The sequence below is a fragment of the Lontra canadensis genome, unplaced genomic scaffold (genome assembly GCF_010015895.1).
Source record: "Lontra canadensis isolate GAN:19392208 unplaced genomic scaffold, GSC_riverotter_1.0 scaffold28, whole genome shotgun sequence".
NCBI classification, from domain to species: domain Eukaryota; kingdom Metazoa; phylum Chordata; class Mammalia; order Carnivora; family Mustelidae; genus Lontra; species Lontra canadensis.
The window spans coordinates 1,951,853-1,968,863 of NW_022631022.1; the positions used below are offsets into that span (position 1 = coordinate 1,951,853).

The window sequence follows — 17,011 nt, forward strand, 5'->3', positions numbered from 1 at the left end:
GGAAGGGAAGCAGGCTCCCTGCTGAGCAGAGCGCCCCTTTTTTAATCCCATTGATCTGTCAATTTTTCTACCCATAGGATACTATTATAATTATGTTAATGTTATCATATGTTTTAGCAAGTTGTCTGGAAAATTTACCTTCATTAATCTTCTTTAGAAAAAAAAAAAACCTGAAGCTTTTGCCCATTTATTTTTCGAGATGATGAACACTGGCAAGTTGAAGAGAATTAATATTCCACATAGACCAAATAAAACCCATAAGAATCTTGATTGAAATTACATTAGATATAAATATTAATTTGGAAACAACTGGCATTCTTATTATAATCATTTATCCTTTTCTGGAATATGATACATCTTTTTATTTATTCAACTGTTCTTTGATGTGGCTCAGTAAATTCAAGGCCTAGTGTGTCAAGCTTTAAAAGCATGCAATGATGTAGGGAAGGGGAAATAAATTCTCCCTGAAGAGATCTAGGGATGTATTTTTTATGGCCAAAAAAGAGGAGTGCTCTACAAATGTAGCGAAATGAGGTACATGGTATTTCATTATTTAAATTAACTTGACACAGCCTAACTCAATGATACAGGTCTTTATCAGGTTGTTATTCAAAGTCATTAACCACATTTGCAACAAGCAACAATACGTTTATGTTGGGTTCTTATGAGACATGGCACCATGTTTGCTGTTGGTGATACGTTCCCTGTCCTCAAAGGATTTTACAGTTTAATTGAAGTAAGTTTCCATCTTTAAAAGTACCAGCTCTAGAGAGTAGGGTTTTTTTTTTTTTAACATTTTATTTATTTGAAAGAGACAGTACGATTGAGGTGGGGGCAGGGAGGAACAAAAGGAGAGGTAGAAGCAGACTCCCTGACGAATGGGGAACCTGACTCCAGGCGCTATCCCAGGACCCCAGGATCATGACCTGAGCCAAAGGCAGACGCTCGACCAACTGAGCCACCCAGGCACCCTGAGAGTAGATCTTAAATGTTCTCACAACACATACAGAGAAGAGGTAATTATGTGAGGTGATGGACGATACCATTTCAGAATAAAGTATATACGTGTATCAAACCATCAAACTGGACCCCTTAAACTTACAACAATATTATTTGTCAATTCTATCTTAATAAGCCTGGGCCTGGGCAGGAGAGTACCAGCTCCCCTTCTTGTCCTAATCCCTGAGGTAATATAGCCTCTTACTAAGTAGTCTGATCTTATACTTCTATTCCCAGACTAGGGCAGAGAAATTTCTCCAGCAAATTCCTTCGTCATCAAGGGAGCAGTTTTGGGCTGGGTCCCAGATCTACTCCTCAGGTGTAGGTCAAACTCATCATCTTCAATGCTACCTGGGGGTACCGTAGACAGACTGGCTGAGTTTGAATTATGACTCTTGGACTTACAGCTGTGTGACTTTGGGCAAGTTATTCAGGCATTTTGCCTCTGTTTCCCCAAATATAAAATGGAAGTGGTAATCATATTTAACTCATAGGGTTATTGTGAAGATTACGTGAGCTAAACTGTGTATATTGTACTTCCATCATGCCCAGCATGGAGAAGCACTCAGAAATGCTGGCTATTACTTAAAAGGCAGTGTCCTGGGCAGGTAATACATTTCAGCTTAAGATGCAGCCCAGAGCTAAAGCACAGCGAGGTGTCCTGAAAGTGTTCAAGATTAGAAATTGGGAACTTGTGGGGGGAATGATCTTCCCTTCTATGGAGGTTTAGGTCCTACACTTGAAGCTGTGGGTAAATGGAATAATAAACCCACAACTGTGGGAAAATGGCAGCATCTTCCCTTGGGATTTCAATGTTTTAGATAAGATGATAATTCCACAATGAGAGGGTTGCAGTTTTAAAAATTCTTGGCAGAAAGAATCCTTTCCCCCCACTAAATTATGTGTGTCGGGGGGAGATATTAAATGAATCCAATATTAAGTATCTAATCTTTAAGTGGGTCAACAAGAGGAGGTTGGGATAATGTTTTCTTGACAGTCAGCTACCTCTCTTGCATCAATGCCTGTTTTCACTTTACAGTGTCTCCTGATAACGTTCTACGAGGATCAGCCCCTTTTGAGGGGGTTAGAAATGGAAAACAGTATTTTGAAACTCAGAAGAGAATTTTCTTTAGAACACATTGAACAAAGTGGTTAGGTCACATGAGATATTAGTACAACTGAACCTAACCACTGGCCACATCTGGGCCTCTCTCACCAGCCTGGCATGTGGAAAGGAGAATTCCTTTGCTCTAAGTGGCCTCAGTGGCTTGACAAAGTGTCCAGCACTAAATACCACACCTGAGCTCTCCCTGGGAGACAGGGAAGCAGGGTATGTCACCCAGAAATCCCCAAGGATCCCTTGCATTATTGGTTCCTTCCCACCTCTCTTGTCTTTCTCTTTCTCCTCCTGATGCCTCCTCCTCATGCTTCTGATTTCTTCCAGCCGGGGTCTCTCTCCTGCTCTGTGTATTTATAGTGATTCAGATAGGAAGAAAGAGTAGTGGCAATGAGATGTGTCCCCCCACTCCTATCCCCAACTCCGAGCCTTAGACTAACAAGATGAGTCACGATCGGTGCGGTAAGCTCTGTGCCTAAATTGCTTTGAAAGACTCAGGCCCCCGATAGGAAGGTCATGTAACTAGTGTTACCAAACTGGGAGCCAACTGGAGGTAGAATTCCCTTTTATAGTAGGAAATTAGTAAAAAGGAAGGCAGTGGTTAAGAACATAGGCTGCAATACTGGATAGACCTGGATTTCAATCTGGGTGGTCCCACTCACTAATCGCACGACTGAAGCAAGAGACGTAATTTCTCTATGCCTCAGTTTACCAGTAAGATGGGAGTCCTATCACTCACTCCACTGGCTGATGTGGGCACGGATATAAGAAGCTCAGGGCAGTGCAACATAATGCACAGAGTCAAGTTCAAGCAGATCGTAGCTATTTATTATAAAAACTTGAAACGGAGAGTCAGAATTTCTCAGCGTCCATAAAGCACTCCGCGAGGAGGTATTCATATCCCTTTGGCAGAAGTAGCTTCACAGATGGATGCATCAGACTATGGACGTGTGGTACTGCTCACCGTGAGGCTCGTCCAACTAATTATCCTCAGTCAGTTTCCGTGTTCACCGAGCAGCCTTCTAACGGGGCCTTCCGTGTCGCCTTTTAAGAAGGAAACAATGCTCTCCCCAGATCGGGCGACTGGAACATTCAGGCTTGTCCGCCCATTACAGCTCTCCTTAGAATAAGAACGGTGCCATTCCAGTTTATATGTCAGTCTCTCACAGCTGCGTCCAAGAGATGGATCCAGGTCTGACAGAATGAGATCTCTCACTGTGAAGTTGAGGGTCATACCCTGGGTTGCACCAAATCAGGAGCACTCCTGGGTTCTCAAAGCTGCAAACTGCTGCCCTGCGACGCAGGTATAGACTGGGGGTCACCTGCCAGCCCCAGCAGACTGATTTTTGTGACTCCTGTTCTAAGGAGAAGAGCACTTTGGACCTGTTCTTAAGGTTTTTACTTCTTGCAAAAGAGCAAACCTAGGAAGACAAAAGCCTAGCCCCTGAATACCACTCCCCCCCCCTTTTTTTTTCCTGGTTAGCTTAGAGAAGTCGGGAAACACACCCATATTTTAGAAAACACTTGGATGCAGATAGTTCCCTGGGCTATTTCTTTGCATAAGCAGTTGGGACCACAGCGAGTTAGGAAGTGGGTGAGATTGGGGGCACCTCACACTGTCCAGTGTTGATGCTGGTAACTAGCAATAAGGAAGGGAGAGTGTGGAGAAGGGGTGCAGGGTGGAGTTGGGGGGATGGCAGACAGCATTTGCGAGGAGCCATTCACCCCTGTGCTCTACCTGCTCTCCTGCCTCCACCAATCTTGCCCTAGACCCTGTTTTGAACTAACGCTGGAGGGAGAGGTGAGACGTGCGGATTAAGGATGGGGTTCTAGTAGAGTCCTCGGGAGCAGTGGGGACTATTCAGTGGGGGACTGGCAGCTCTGGGTGGCCATTCGTATGACAGGGACAGAGCTGCATGGAAATGGTCAGGGCTTCCTGCAGAAGTAGGAATAGGCCTTTTCAGGAGCATTGAACAAGTTCAAGAGATACTGCTAGATAATGCTATTCAAGAAATCTTTATTGCCACAGAGAGAGGGAATAGTTTAATAAGCAATGAGGACATCAAGGGAAAGGGATCGTTCTGGAGAATTCTAAAGCTGCCATTCGGTGAGAGCATCTGGAGAAGTGATCTAATTTCAGAACCTGCCTTCAGCCCTTCTTTTTAGGATCTAAGCTGAGATCACACAATTAGATTTCAGTAGCCCATTCAAGGCCAGCCATCAGTTGGCCTTACCCATCCAGCCACATCTTTTGCTCTCTTCCTTTTATAAAAACTCAAGTTGGTTAGGCAAAGCTCCAAGCCACCTTCTGTTACTCCTTCTTCTCCACCTCTATCTTTGCTTGTTTAGCTTCTATAGCTTCTGGTGCTTCCAGAAGAGCTTCCCCTCTTCTCTCAGCCACGCCTGCCAGCTCCTCCAAGGCCTATCTTGTCTCATGCTCCCTACCTCTGCCCCGGAGGCAGCTGCAGTTATCATTACTCTGTGCCAGAGGCTGGCAGTTCCTGAAGGCGCCAATGCAGCATTAATCTGGGAGTCCCAGAATCAGAGCTGTGGCCCTGACGATGTCTGTGAACAAACCAATTTGTCTTCTCAGGATACAGATGGGACATCTCAGTCCTTAGAGACTGAATGATGTTCCCATGACCACAAGGCTATGACAGCAGCGGTGGGGCTCTATTCGTACCCACGTCCTCCAAGTCTCCTCTTGGGCTCTGGTTCTTTCCATTGACAAGCTCACAGCTACTTCAGACCTCATGGTTGCCAACCATAAACAGATTTATCCAGGCTATCATTGCAGATAGAGATGGAAATCAAAGACTATATAAATTGGATGTTTTGGTGGCATATTGTCTCAATGTTACAGCCTAATGAGAAGGATCTCCTCCAAATAAATATCTTCTGGGCTTATATTACACATTTTGATTCCGAGAAGATGCTTTTAAAGAAAGTATAGGGTGAATTACTCTAGTCTGTGGGTACTTACTTCTGTTCTACCAATGAGGTTTTTAAAGGCTAGGAATGTATACTTGAATTCAAGTACAGTTTAAGGTACAATGGGTTAGAATATTGGAGAACACAGCAATTGTATTTATTCATCTCAAGTACCTCTCAGTGGATAATTAACCTGGGCCATGATAAAAACAATTCTATTAGGCCCATTTCTCTTGTGGCTAATGTTACTATGCCACTTGCTATAGTATCTTTCCTTTGCTTCGTTCTAAATAGAATGCTACTATAATCATGCAAGCATTACCTCTCATGTAGCAGTTCCATTTTCCTCCTTACGATGGAAAAGCCACAGTGGTTAGAGGGAAGCAGGAGGTTTATATTTTCACTCATGAAGATGCAATTCTTATGAAAATCTGCAGTGGCGTCTAAATATATCCATGGTAGGTTTCCTGTACCATACACTAAGAGAAGTGAGTTTTTAATCCATAAAGAATGCAGAGTTTTTAGGATACTTCTCTGTTCTGATACATACTTTGCTCCACACTGGATATTTGTGGGAAAGTGAAGGAAATCTTACAGGGAGTTCTAATTTGTGGGGTGGGTCATGGACCCCTTTGGGAGTCTGGAGACACCTACTCTTAGAATAATATTTTCATAATGCATGAAATGATATACATTGGCAACCAAGTATACTGAAATACAGTTCTAGTCATGGACCCCTGATGCCCTAACACTATCATAGAACTGACTCAGGCTCCACCATCTACAGAATTTTTGGCTCCTCAAAGTGCAATTATGAGGTTAGAAACATAGCCTCCTAGTTACCAAAACTCAAGCCCAAAACCCAAATCACAAAGTGCAAAGGCATCGGATCACACCAGGGAGCAAGGCTAGCTGGCTAGCAGGTGGCTGCTGACCTGGGATGATGGTTCCAGGGCAGTGAAAGTCTCTCTTCCTGCATCCCCAAATCCCCCTTCTCCATGTCCACTCATGCTTGAAATCCCTTAATAGAGTCTAACTCCTTTGGTTTAATTAAATAGAGGATTTCCTCTTGTTAAAAAACAAAAACCCATGGGAGAAGTAATACTCTATGCCAAAAGATTTTAAAATTTATTTTCAGGAGTAGAAGCTATTTTTTTTCAAATGCAACCTTGAATAGAATGCCGATATGTAAATAAATGCAAGTTTTATAAGACCTTAGTGTAATTCTACATGTTGAATTATATACACAAATAAGCATATATATTACATGCAAATCAACACTGGAAACAACGAGGTTGTCTTAATGAAGGCAAATGATGAAATCAAGAGTTACAGATAATAACCACCATCTTGCATCCATCTCGGCATACGATTTATTTCTTTATTTTTTTTTCCTTACATGCACAAGATGGAGAGCATTCTGATGTCAGTGGGTAAGGAATTTCAAAGAGCTAACAATTTGTTATGGTGTTTATAATCTTCGGAGTTCCCTCAATTAAAATGGTCCAGGAGCTTTAAAGGATAGTAGGAATTTTTTGTTTCAAAATGGAATCGCTAACGATATCTAAAAACTGTTCGTATTCCTTAGTGATTAAGGATTAGTTGGTGGGTACTTCATTTAGGGAGATTTTTCCAGTAGATTTCATAAATACTTTGAATCCTAACTCCCCTTACCTACTTCATAACCTTAGGCGAATAGTGTAATCTTAGTCTCAGTTTCCTCATGTGCAAAACGGTTATGAAAACAGCATCTGTTTTATAAGGGTTAAATATGAGAGTGTACTTAAAGCACTTAGCACAGGGTCTGGCACAGTTTGGCAAGGGCTCTTCTTCTTAGAGGGGTCGAATGACTGGCAGTATTTTTCAAATGTGTCCTGTAACATTGTAAGACGTTCCATCATGCCTCATTGAAATGTCTTCTCCGGTACCTCAGCACCCTTCTCTTTCAGATAGTCACTCAACTGCAAAACAATCTAATTTCATTTTGCGTTTTGAGTCCAGATTTTAAGGGGATGCTTTAATGCCCATGTTTCAGGTACGGCTGTAAGCAAAGTCACACAGCGGCCGCACATTGCCAGATGAGGATCGTACAGCTCATCTCCAACCAGGTGAGAACCAACCCAAACCTAAAATGAGCAATGAGGGGCTCCTGGGTGGTTCAGTGGGTTAAGCCGCTGCCTTCAGCTCGGGTCATGATCTCAGGGTCCTGGGATCGAGCCCAGCATCAGGCTCTAATCTCAGCAGGGAGCCTGCTTCCCCCTCTCTCTCTGCCTGCCTCTCTGCCTACTTGTGATCTCTCTGTCAAATAAATAAAATCTTAAAAAAAAAAAAAGACCAAGTCCTTTGGCTAATGAGACTTGTCCCATGACTAAGGCAATTACAACATCAATGCGTATTTGTTTAAAAAAAGAAAAAATAAATAAAATAAAATGAGCAATGAGACGATCCATAATGCTGTATTCTCACCAGGTAACATTTATTATTGTAATTGTACCATTGGCTGTTATGCTGCCCAATGGGAGCTCCAGAGAACGCGCCCGGCCCTGCGTGCACGGTGGCCCACACGTGTTGTAGAGCTGACACCCGCGGAATGCTTAGTAGGGGCAAGGCACTGCTTTAAGACCTTGACGCGTATCTGCTGACTTAACCTTTGCTTATTTGTGTGATTATTATGGGAGTGTATATGAGCAGATCTGAATTTCAAAATATGACTAGTACAAAGATACACCCTATCTAATAAAAAAAAAAACACCTCTCTAGGGAATTCAAATGTGCTTGTGTGTGTCGCCCACGCATGCACGGAATTAACCTGACTGCACAAACTAACCCACTGATGATATCTAGTATGTACTGCATACTGAAACCTAAATATGTCTGTGTTTTCTTTACTACACTTGAAAATGGTTCAAATACTTATCAAAAAATTAAATATGAACTAAATGTTTGCAGTCTCCCTGAAACTCACCGGAGTTCTCCATAACAGTTTGAAAACAAGAGCATTAAGCCTTATTCCTCATTTATACAAGTGTGAAAGGAACCAAATCAGATCCTTCCCCAGGAGCACGGGTGTGGAGAAGGCGGAGGAAGTATGAGATTTCGAATATTAACTCATTTTCCCCAAAGCCAGGAGCCTTATTAGGTACCTATGGTGTGCCAGCAATGTTATGTTATCTGTGATTCCCAGAACCCCCTTGCCTAACGGGCACCACTATCCTGACTCTGCAGAAGAGGAAACTGAGGACTTGAGATTGCATTTTCTTGCCCGGGGTTGCATAGCTGGAAGATGGCAGATAGGACCCAAACTGACTCACTCAACACCACATGCTTCCCACCTTACCAGACCACCTCCAGCCCAGCCTCCCCATTTTATAACCCTGGAAGATGGGAATGAGCAAGGTGGCATCACCTGCTCTTAGAAACAACTAGTTGGTGGTAAGACTGTGGCAGGAATCCAGGAGTGAGGCTGTTTCACTAGGAAAACTTGCTCAGATGGCCTAGTGGGAGGAAGCCCTATGCAACAGGGTGACCGCGGCCAGTCACATAATTTCTTCACTTTTGGATTCAGCATCAGGTCACTTAGTTTCAACCAGAGACTGTACACAGGAGGAGACAGACCAGTCCTCTCCTGTGTACCTATTAAGTGCAAAACACTGCTTGGGGCAGGGAAGGTTCTGAAAAACAGGCAAACAGAACAGACAGCAAGGTCCCTGCCCTCATACTAGTGTGGGAAAGAAGGCATCATGATAGGAAATACTAAACAGAACCCTTGGAAAGTATTTCAGCAATATTTTGGCTCTCTCCCTCAACCCCTCCAGTAACTTAAGTTTTAAATGACAATATAAAACATGGCACAGTACGATCAGGAAAACCGCCACTAGTCACAACTAATATTTTCAGAGCCCTTATTTGTACCAGGACCTTTGCTAAGTGCATTGAATTCTCTCCTCTAAATCCCAATACAATCTTTTTTTTTCTTAAAGATTTTATTTATTTATCAGAGAGAGATCACAAGTAGGCAGAAAGGCAGACAGAGAGAGAGGGGGAAGCAGGTTCCCCGCTGAGCAGAGAGCCCGATGCGGGGCTCGATCCCAGGACCCTGGGATCATGACCTGAGCCGAAGGCAGAGGCTTACCCCACTGAGCCACCCAGGCGCCCCTAAGCCCCAATACAATCTTATAAGATACTCTTAATATGGAGCTTTTGCACATGAAACAACGTAGGCTGTTTCTGGGAGGTCCCTCATCCGGCAGGAGTCACACCGGGCAGTCTAGTCTGACTGAGAGCTGGCGAGCGCTGGGAGTTCAGCATAGGGTTGAAGGGTCTGGGAAGGCATGAGCATCCCAACACAGAAACTCAGGCAACACATTCTCAAGAAGTCCTGAAACTCCCTATCACTGGATTGTTTTGCATCTGTTATCGGATGAGGGCATAGCCTCTAATAGCCTCTTCCGGCTCCCGGAGTCCTACTGGGCTTTTGTGAGAGAGCCCTGACGGCAGCCAATGACAATCGTCTCATCACTTTCTCCAGCTTTTCCAGGACTCAAAACCCAGGCAGAACTGAAGTTCTAAAGAGCAGCCACCTAGAAAGGCGATACGCCACCCCGTCCACGGGCACCACCACTGCCGTATCAGTGGTGTACATCTGAGGAATCAGGAGGAGCACGAGAAGTCCTTGATTTCTGGAAAACTCTTTCCAAGCGACCCGACGAGAGAGCTCTCTTTCGCGACAGAAGTGGGGATGCTGTCTGTGCATGCCGTCACCATGCTTGGGTAATGACTGTGTGTCATAAATATGGCATTTCTGAATGTCTTTAAAGCAATTTTCCTTTTGTTCCACTAATTTAATTTACCAAATGCTCCTGGGAAAAGGAAGGGGGACCAAGATGCTGACTCCACGTTTCCTGGAAAACCCACATTTTCTTTTTAAACTGCTCTCCAAGAAATTCCATCTGACTGTTGTCTGCTGGCTCCCTCAGACTCTCCCTCTGTCAAAATTCTGACCCGGCAGGTGTGAGAAAGAGGAGATGCGGAACTTGAGCGAATACCCACATCTGTTTTTGGAAAAAAGGAACAGAAGCAGCACAGAAGGAAGTAAAGGAGATAATTGCTGGCTTGAACTACAATACATTTTACTTGTGGGCAGAGGGTCAACTTGCAGCAGGCAGAATAGGCGGGCCCTCTTATTGGAATTCAGGGGTGGGCCTCCGTTCTTGTCCGGAGACAGCTGTAAACCAGCAGCCCATGGCATCGCAATCAGGCACCGAGTTTTGTCAAGGAATGCTGATACGTACAGAACCAGCTTTGTCTGCTTCAACTGCACCCCTGCCTAGTGAAATGACAGTCAATCTCTGATTCCAGATGACAAGAACGGGAGGAAAACTTAAAACAAATGGCGACCTTTCAAAAGATTAATTTGTTTACCAACAAAATGTTCCCTCTTTGTCATCCGAGATGGGGGTGACCTTCACTTTCCCATATCTAGGCTGAAAGGATGCTGACTATAGTCATCTGTTAACTCCATCTCAGCAATTATTCCCTTTTTTATTTTTAGTGACAAGAAGGGTTTATTAATTCACTCTGCTTCTTGTTATGGTTTATAAATGCAACAAGCTCATTCTGAATTACTGCAGTGTAACATCAATTTGTTTAAATCTAATTCTGCTCCCATCGCCAAATTACGTTGTGACTGTAATTGTGGCCATATGCATGGGGCTTAAAACACAATCATGTTTTGAAATCGTCCTTCTTTCCCCCCACCCCCCACCCCCCCGCCCGACCCTCCCCCTTTCTTCTGGGGCTGCTTCTAATCATTTGACACGAACACAACTGCCTTACTTTTCATTACTTTATCATCCCAGAAACGAACGTACTTTCACCAGAGAGATGACTGTGTACACCCCAAGTGAAACAGTAAAGAATGAAACTATGATTTGTGAAGTGTGGTTGCTACCCAACTAAGTTAGTGAAAAACACCGCATAACGTATGACTCATAAAATCGAGAAATCATAATAGTATTAAATTCAACCTCATGAATAAATAAAAGATTCTAAGTTTACATTGCATTATATATTTATTTATTTGGAAAGTGGGACCAAAGGACTGGTATAATTCTACAGCAACTCCTAGGTTGCCAACAAGAAAAATGGTTTTATGATTCTTTTCTAGGTCATAACAGTTATAATCAGAGTTATTTGTGCAGTGATTCAAAGCAATGTTTTGTTTGGCTATTTTGTTATGCATTCATAATTGTTCTTTTAAAATTCATGCTAACAGATACATGTTTCAAGCCTCGTAAGAAACCCTTTTTATTTAAACGAAATAAATCAAAGTCAAATTTTCTATAGATCTTCGAATGCGTTGCTTCAGAAAATCTAACTGGAACTAGACGGCAGTGAGAAAGTGTGAAGCTGATGTATCAGAGATTTCTCCTTGTGTCCCCGTGCTTGTGAGGCTCTACTCTAAAACCTGTTAGAGAGTTGTTGTTGTTGTTGTATAATTTTTCAGACTTAAGATATTGGAAAAAATCATCAGTGAGTTTCACTTTTAGTACTTTTTGGTAAATTGATTTTACATATAGTTACAGGATATACAATTCTGAAGGCATATATGGGGGTGTGTGTGTGTGTGTGTGTCTGGGGTATACGTGCTTTCAACGTTGTAAAACCTCTACACGACCCCTTATGATTAGGAAGAACATACCTCTTCATAAAATGGAGAAAATATCAGTTTCTAGGAACTAATCATGTAGATCAGCTACATATTCAAATCTGCTCTGTCAAAAATGTCGAAGATTATTTATAGGCTTTTGACAAGCTGTTCAAGTTTCATAAGAAGGAAGGAAACACATGGCCCTCGGCAGCCAAATCATAATCCCCTCTGAGTGTTTAGAGTAGTTCTAAAAAGCGATTAGCCTTGATGCTGCTTTTCTAATTAACTATACATCACAGCGCTAGACACATTGCTTCAGTTTGGGGAAGTGATTTCAGAAACATTTTTATAAGTAGTAAATCACAGCTGTATCTGTTTCCAAAATCTCTACATGATTGTTTAAAACCAACACCCAAATATTTCTCGAACGGGACTTTTGGCACAGTGATTCCATTTTATAAATCCAAAATGAAAAATACTGACTTTCAGGGACTACCGTCCTATGTATATGATGAACTGATGGGGCCAACCCTTTTGATTGAAATGCTAATAGCTTGAGGAAAATGTATCTAATGTCCATACGTTTTAAAGCGCTCTGGTGTAGATTTTCATGGAGTCAAGTTTAATGGGAAAAAGGATCTTTAATACAATAAATGGGTGTATATTATCTATGTATCATGCAAAGCCAAGTGCTTTCCTAAACCCTCTGTGTTTGAAGTACATGAGCACAATAACCAAAGCACTCATCCTCTTGGGAATTAGAAAAAAGAATATAACAAGTGACTAAGGTTCTGTCCCAGATTTTGGATATAAATTCAAATTCCTATTTATGTCTGAATCTTCACTCCCATTCATTAAAGCCAAGCATAATCCTCTCTAAATCTAGAGGCGTGCCTTTTTAAGCTTTGATACTCATCAGGAAAAGTTTGCGGAAAATGCAGTGGTTACCTCGGGCTACAAAGCCCCAGCACTCCGCCAGCTAAGCCAATATTAATTCTAGATTGAAGCGGGAAACCAACAACAACAAAAGAGAAATCTGCTTCTGTCTGTGCAGCCAGAGAAATAATATTTTTATTTCAAGGGCTTTGGGCTCATGGGAAGCAGATAAAAACCCTTTCACATTATTCATAGTGACATTTTAAATAAAGTTTCAGCAGGAATAAAAATATCTAACTTTCTGGTTATTTCTTAGGCTATAGAAGTATTTCTATGATAAAGTGCACTTAAGCCAAACCTGTTAGAATAACATAAAGCACATAGAAAGAAAGTAAAATATATATTTCAGGGTTACACAAATGAAGTAGGCAGATGAAAATGTCTGTGTGGGAAATTTAGAGGATTAATCCAAGAGACTATTCTGGTTAGAAAGAGTTTTGCAATTTAATTCTAAAATTCATCTTGTTTTTTTTTTAGTTTTGATCTCCCCAAACCATACATTTAAGAGCTTTTGAGAGAAACTGAAGGTTAAAAATGTATTTACCAATGTATAGGTGTCCTCTCAGTGGTTGTTTTCAGTATTAAAAATAATCGCAAGGCAAATAATTTCTCAATTAAAATGAAGCACTCCTGTTAAGTCTCCTAAGAAAACCCCATAAAACAGTACAGTCCTTGCTTTCGGACACTTAGCAGCCAGTCACTGGCAAATACAGGCACAGACTCTGAGATCACTTAATGCCAGTCTCCATTTGATCATTCTTCCTTCCCATCATTTTGCTCACATAAAGAATGATTCCATGCTTGCTTCAGGTTTAGAATAATATTCTTAAATTTTGTGTACCGGGTGGTCATGTGCATTGGAGCCGATTACCGTGCCACTGTTTTCTTTTGCTTTTTCTAGCGGTAACCCCACTATCTAAGAAATAAAATATTTAAAATTTCTCCTTCATTCTTTTTGTTGTTGAATTATTTCATCCTTGTTAAAATTATGATACCGATTATTTAGGAATATCAGATAAAACAGAAATTTAAACGAGCTACAAATAGATCTTTAAAAAAAATAGGTTAACATGTTTTTAATCATTTGTAATTATAAACGGAATGAAAGCCACTCCATTTCATCTCCCCAAAATCCTAAGGATCAAAATCTTTGCTTAAAATCTACATTGTAGCTTATAAAATATATGGCTTTTGATTCTTAAAAATAATTAAGAGCTCATTAAAATAAGTCATTACTTACACACGCTTTTCTCTGATTAATATATGGCAAACTGATCCCATAGTTTGCATTTACAGCAGTTCTGTGGTGGACGTTCTCAGGATCCTGCATGATTTTTACATTCAACCCTATCTTTCGCTGAAACAAAGAAACAATGAAACTTTCATGCTGAATGAACAAAAGTGCTTACTAACATTTTATATCCTCAAAGGAGTGTGAAGTTTTTTGAAAATAATTATATAATATAACAATATAGTTCTTAAGGCAAAAATTATATATATGTACCTATATATATTTGGTTTTATTTAGGCTGCTAATTGGTCTCTTTTATTCATAGAAAAAGAACTTTGTGTAGATTTTCCTCCATGTATCCTATTGTTCATAAAAATATATCCTTGGACACCACTCATTTCCTCCCAAATAATACCAGAAGCCAACTAAGGTAGACAAAGGACCAGAATACCTGGTCTCGATTCATTTTTAGCTTTCCAGGTCAAGGATTTTGCCAATGAAATCTATACTACAAACACACAGGTAGAGGGCTCCCTTGGTCTGTTAATGTGGCCATTTTCCTCGAGGGACATTTACAGGTGAATCTCATTTTGGACGTGGTGAATTCACCACAACATGTTTATTTACTTCTTCACAGAGATTTTGCTGTCTCTAGGAAAAATGTGTGCTGTCATTAGAAAAAAATGTAAAAGCATGTCATTTGAACCATGTGTTTCTCATTTTAAAGAATTCAAATTAGTTACTGCTGAGATACCTAACTATAAACCACCAGAGAAGACAGCACAGTGGTGGTGGAAAAGGGGAGAGACCTAGCTGGGTTCCAAACTTGACCTCCCCTGGACTGCCTGCATGTTACCTTGGGTAAGTCACTTTCCTTTTTTGAAAGTAAGTTTCTTTACTTGCCAAACACAGCAATTGAGGGTCTCTTGAAGAACTACTCACCTTAGGCCCACCCTCTAAACTCCACCCCTCCCACCCCAACCCACCTCCCCCACCCACACACACACCAAGCCCCCTCTCCCCCCGCACCCCCGCCCCGCCACACACACACACACACACACACACACACACACCCTCCGCGGCTTGGGTATTCTATGATTTCAGGCTAAAAGGTAAGTTGACACTTAAGGAATATGACATTACAACCTTTTCTGAGGTCTTGTGACTTTTTATTGTGATATAATTCACATTCCATAAAATTTACACCTTTAGAAGTATGTAAGTCAGTGGTTTTTAGCATATTCACAAAGTTGTGCAACCATCATCCCTAATTTCAGAACATTTTCATTGGGGTGTCTGGGTGGCTTAGTCGTTAAGCGTCTGCCCTCGGCTGAGGTCATGATCCCTGGGTCCTGGGATCGAGCCCTGCATCCGACTCCCTGCTTGATGGGAGGCCTGTTTCTCCCTCTCCCACTCCCCCTGCTTGTGTTACCCTCTCTCACTGTGTCTCTCTCTGTCAAATAAATAAAATCTTAAAAAAGAACATTTTCATCACCCCCAAAAGAAACCTCACACCCATTAACAATCACTCCCTGTTTGCCCCTCCTTCCAGCCCTTGGCAAGTGCTAGTCTACTTTCTCTCTCTTAGATGTGCACTTTCTGGGCATTTCATATAAATGGAATCCTAAAATACGAGGCCTTTGTGACTTTTTAGAAAGGAGGTGTTGTGAGCAATTAAAATTTTTTTTTTTTCCTTTCAATTGAGTGTCTTAGTTCTGGGGGTGATGTGGTGCAACAGTTAAAATGGTCATAGACACTGGCAAGATTAGTTCAGGATCCAGCTATTTCTTTGATGATAAGCGTTCATGAACAGGGCTGTGCCTAAGGTCAGAGTGAAGGGGAAGTCTACAAAGATACCTATGGGATGTGTGCTGTCCAGATAATTTATTTCCTAACACAGGCCCCAAACCTCCCTTTTGTGTGTGTTTTTTTTAATAGCAGTTTTTAAGCCAAATCTCTAAATAACGGCATTCAGCTGTCCACTTTATTTAACCGGTGCAGGATAGGTTGCAAAGAAAGCATATCTGTTTCCTTCTCCTGGAGGTATGTGGGGTTGCAAAAGCAACGTCGTGTCTAATTATAAATGGCTTTCCTTCTGCGGGGAACCCACACTCACAGCACCACTCCGGGGCTTTTGCGTGGAAACTGAATGCCTCTTTTATGGAAATTAATACCTGAACATAATTTTTTCCTTCTTAATTAAACTTTCAGAATAATTTACACCCCACCAAGGATTAGGAAATTGCTAATATGTATTATATTGACTGGGTGTGGTTTCTGTAATTAGAGTGCTTTTTAAATGTGAGCCCTGGATACAACCGATGGTAATAGCTTCATCTATCATGTCTAAGCTTTGTTAAAACTTTTTAATTCTGGGATCATTGGCTTGGTGGACCATAGCAGTTTTCTTAGTTTTATTATGCTCCATCAACTTTGTGTGGCTATGGTACGGGTGTAGGGAGGAAATTATCAAGTACAGAATCATTGTTAAAAGTGGCATCAAAATCCAGTTCTCTGCTCATTGTTATATTTCTGTGGCACTGGGCATAGAACTTTATAGATGGGAATCCAAATGTAAATAGAAATCCCAAAGGAATGACAGGTTGTAATTTCAATTATGTGTTAGTTGGCTTCTAAAAGCAATAGGAGAGATCCTTTAAAATGATTAATGTTCTAATATTTACTATTTTGGCACCAAAACATGTATATACCAAAATAATAATAACACATGATTAAGTTTCCCTTTTAAAAACATATAAAAGAGACCACCTTTGAATAATATTAATGTATCAAACAGCTTTGGTGTAAATCACTACCAACTACACTCCTAATTTTAATTTGTCTCACAGACCACCTATAGAACTGTTTAGGAAAATACTTAAAAGCCTGAGCTGCATTATCAGACCCAGTAATAAGATCCTTTCAAGAAAAACGCTTGTCAGTTTAAAAAAGAAAAATGAAATTAATCATTCCGTTAAGCAGAAGAGCGAACCCCAGAAGGTAATTTCTACCAACAGCAAGATAAATATTAAAAATAATTTCAGAAATTTTTCTTGAATCGATCAAGGAAAGGCCGCCATTTATTTAATCTATCTTGAGTCACTAAACCATCCAAACTTGGAATTCTCTCCTTTTGATAGTAATTACA

The 17,011-nt window shown here is 41.2% G+C and overlaps 1 protein-coding gene across 1 annotated transcript in view; it reads right to left on the reverse strand.

Annotated features, from left to right (window-relative positions):
• The window catches only part of IQCH (IQ motif containing H), a 186,976-nt gene that overhangs the window by 142,754 nt on the left and 27,211 nt on the right, over positions 1 to 17,011 (reverse strand). The window contains exon 5 of the mRNA XM_032864629.1: positions 13,873 to 13,989. Coding sequence (XP_032720520.1) covers positions 13,873 to 13,989 — 117 coding nt within the window. The remainder of the gene's footprint in view (positions 1 to 13,872; positions 13,990 to 17,011) is intronic.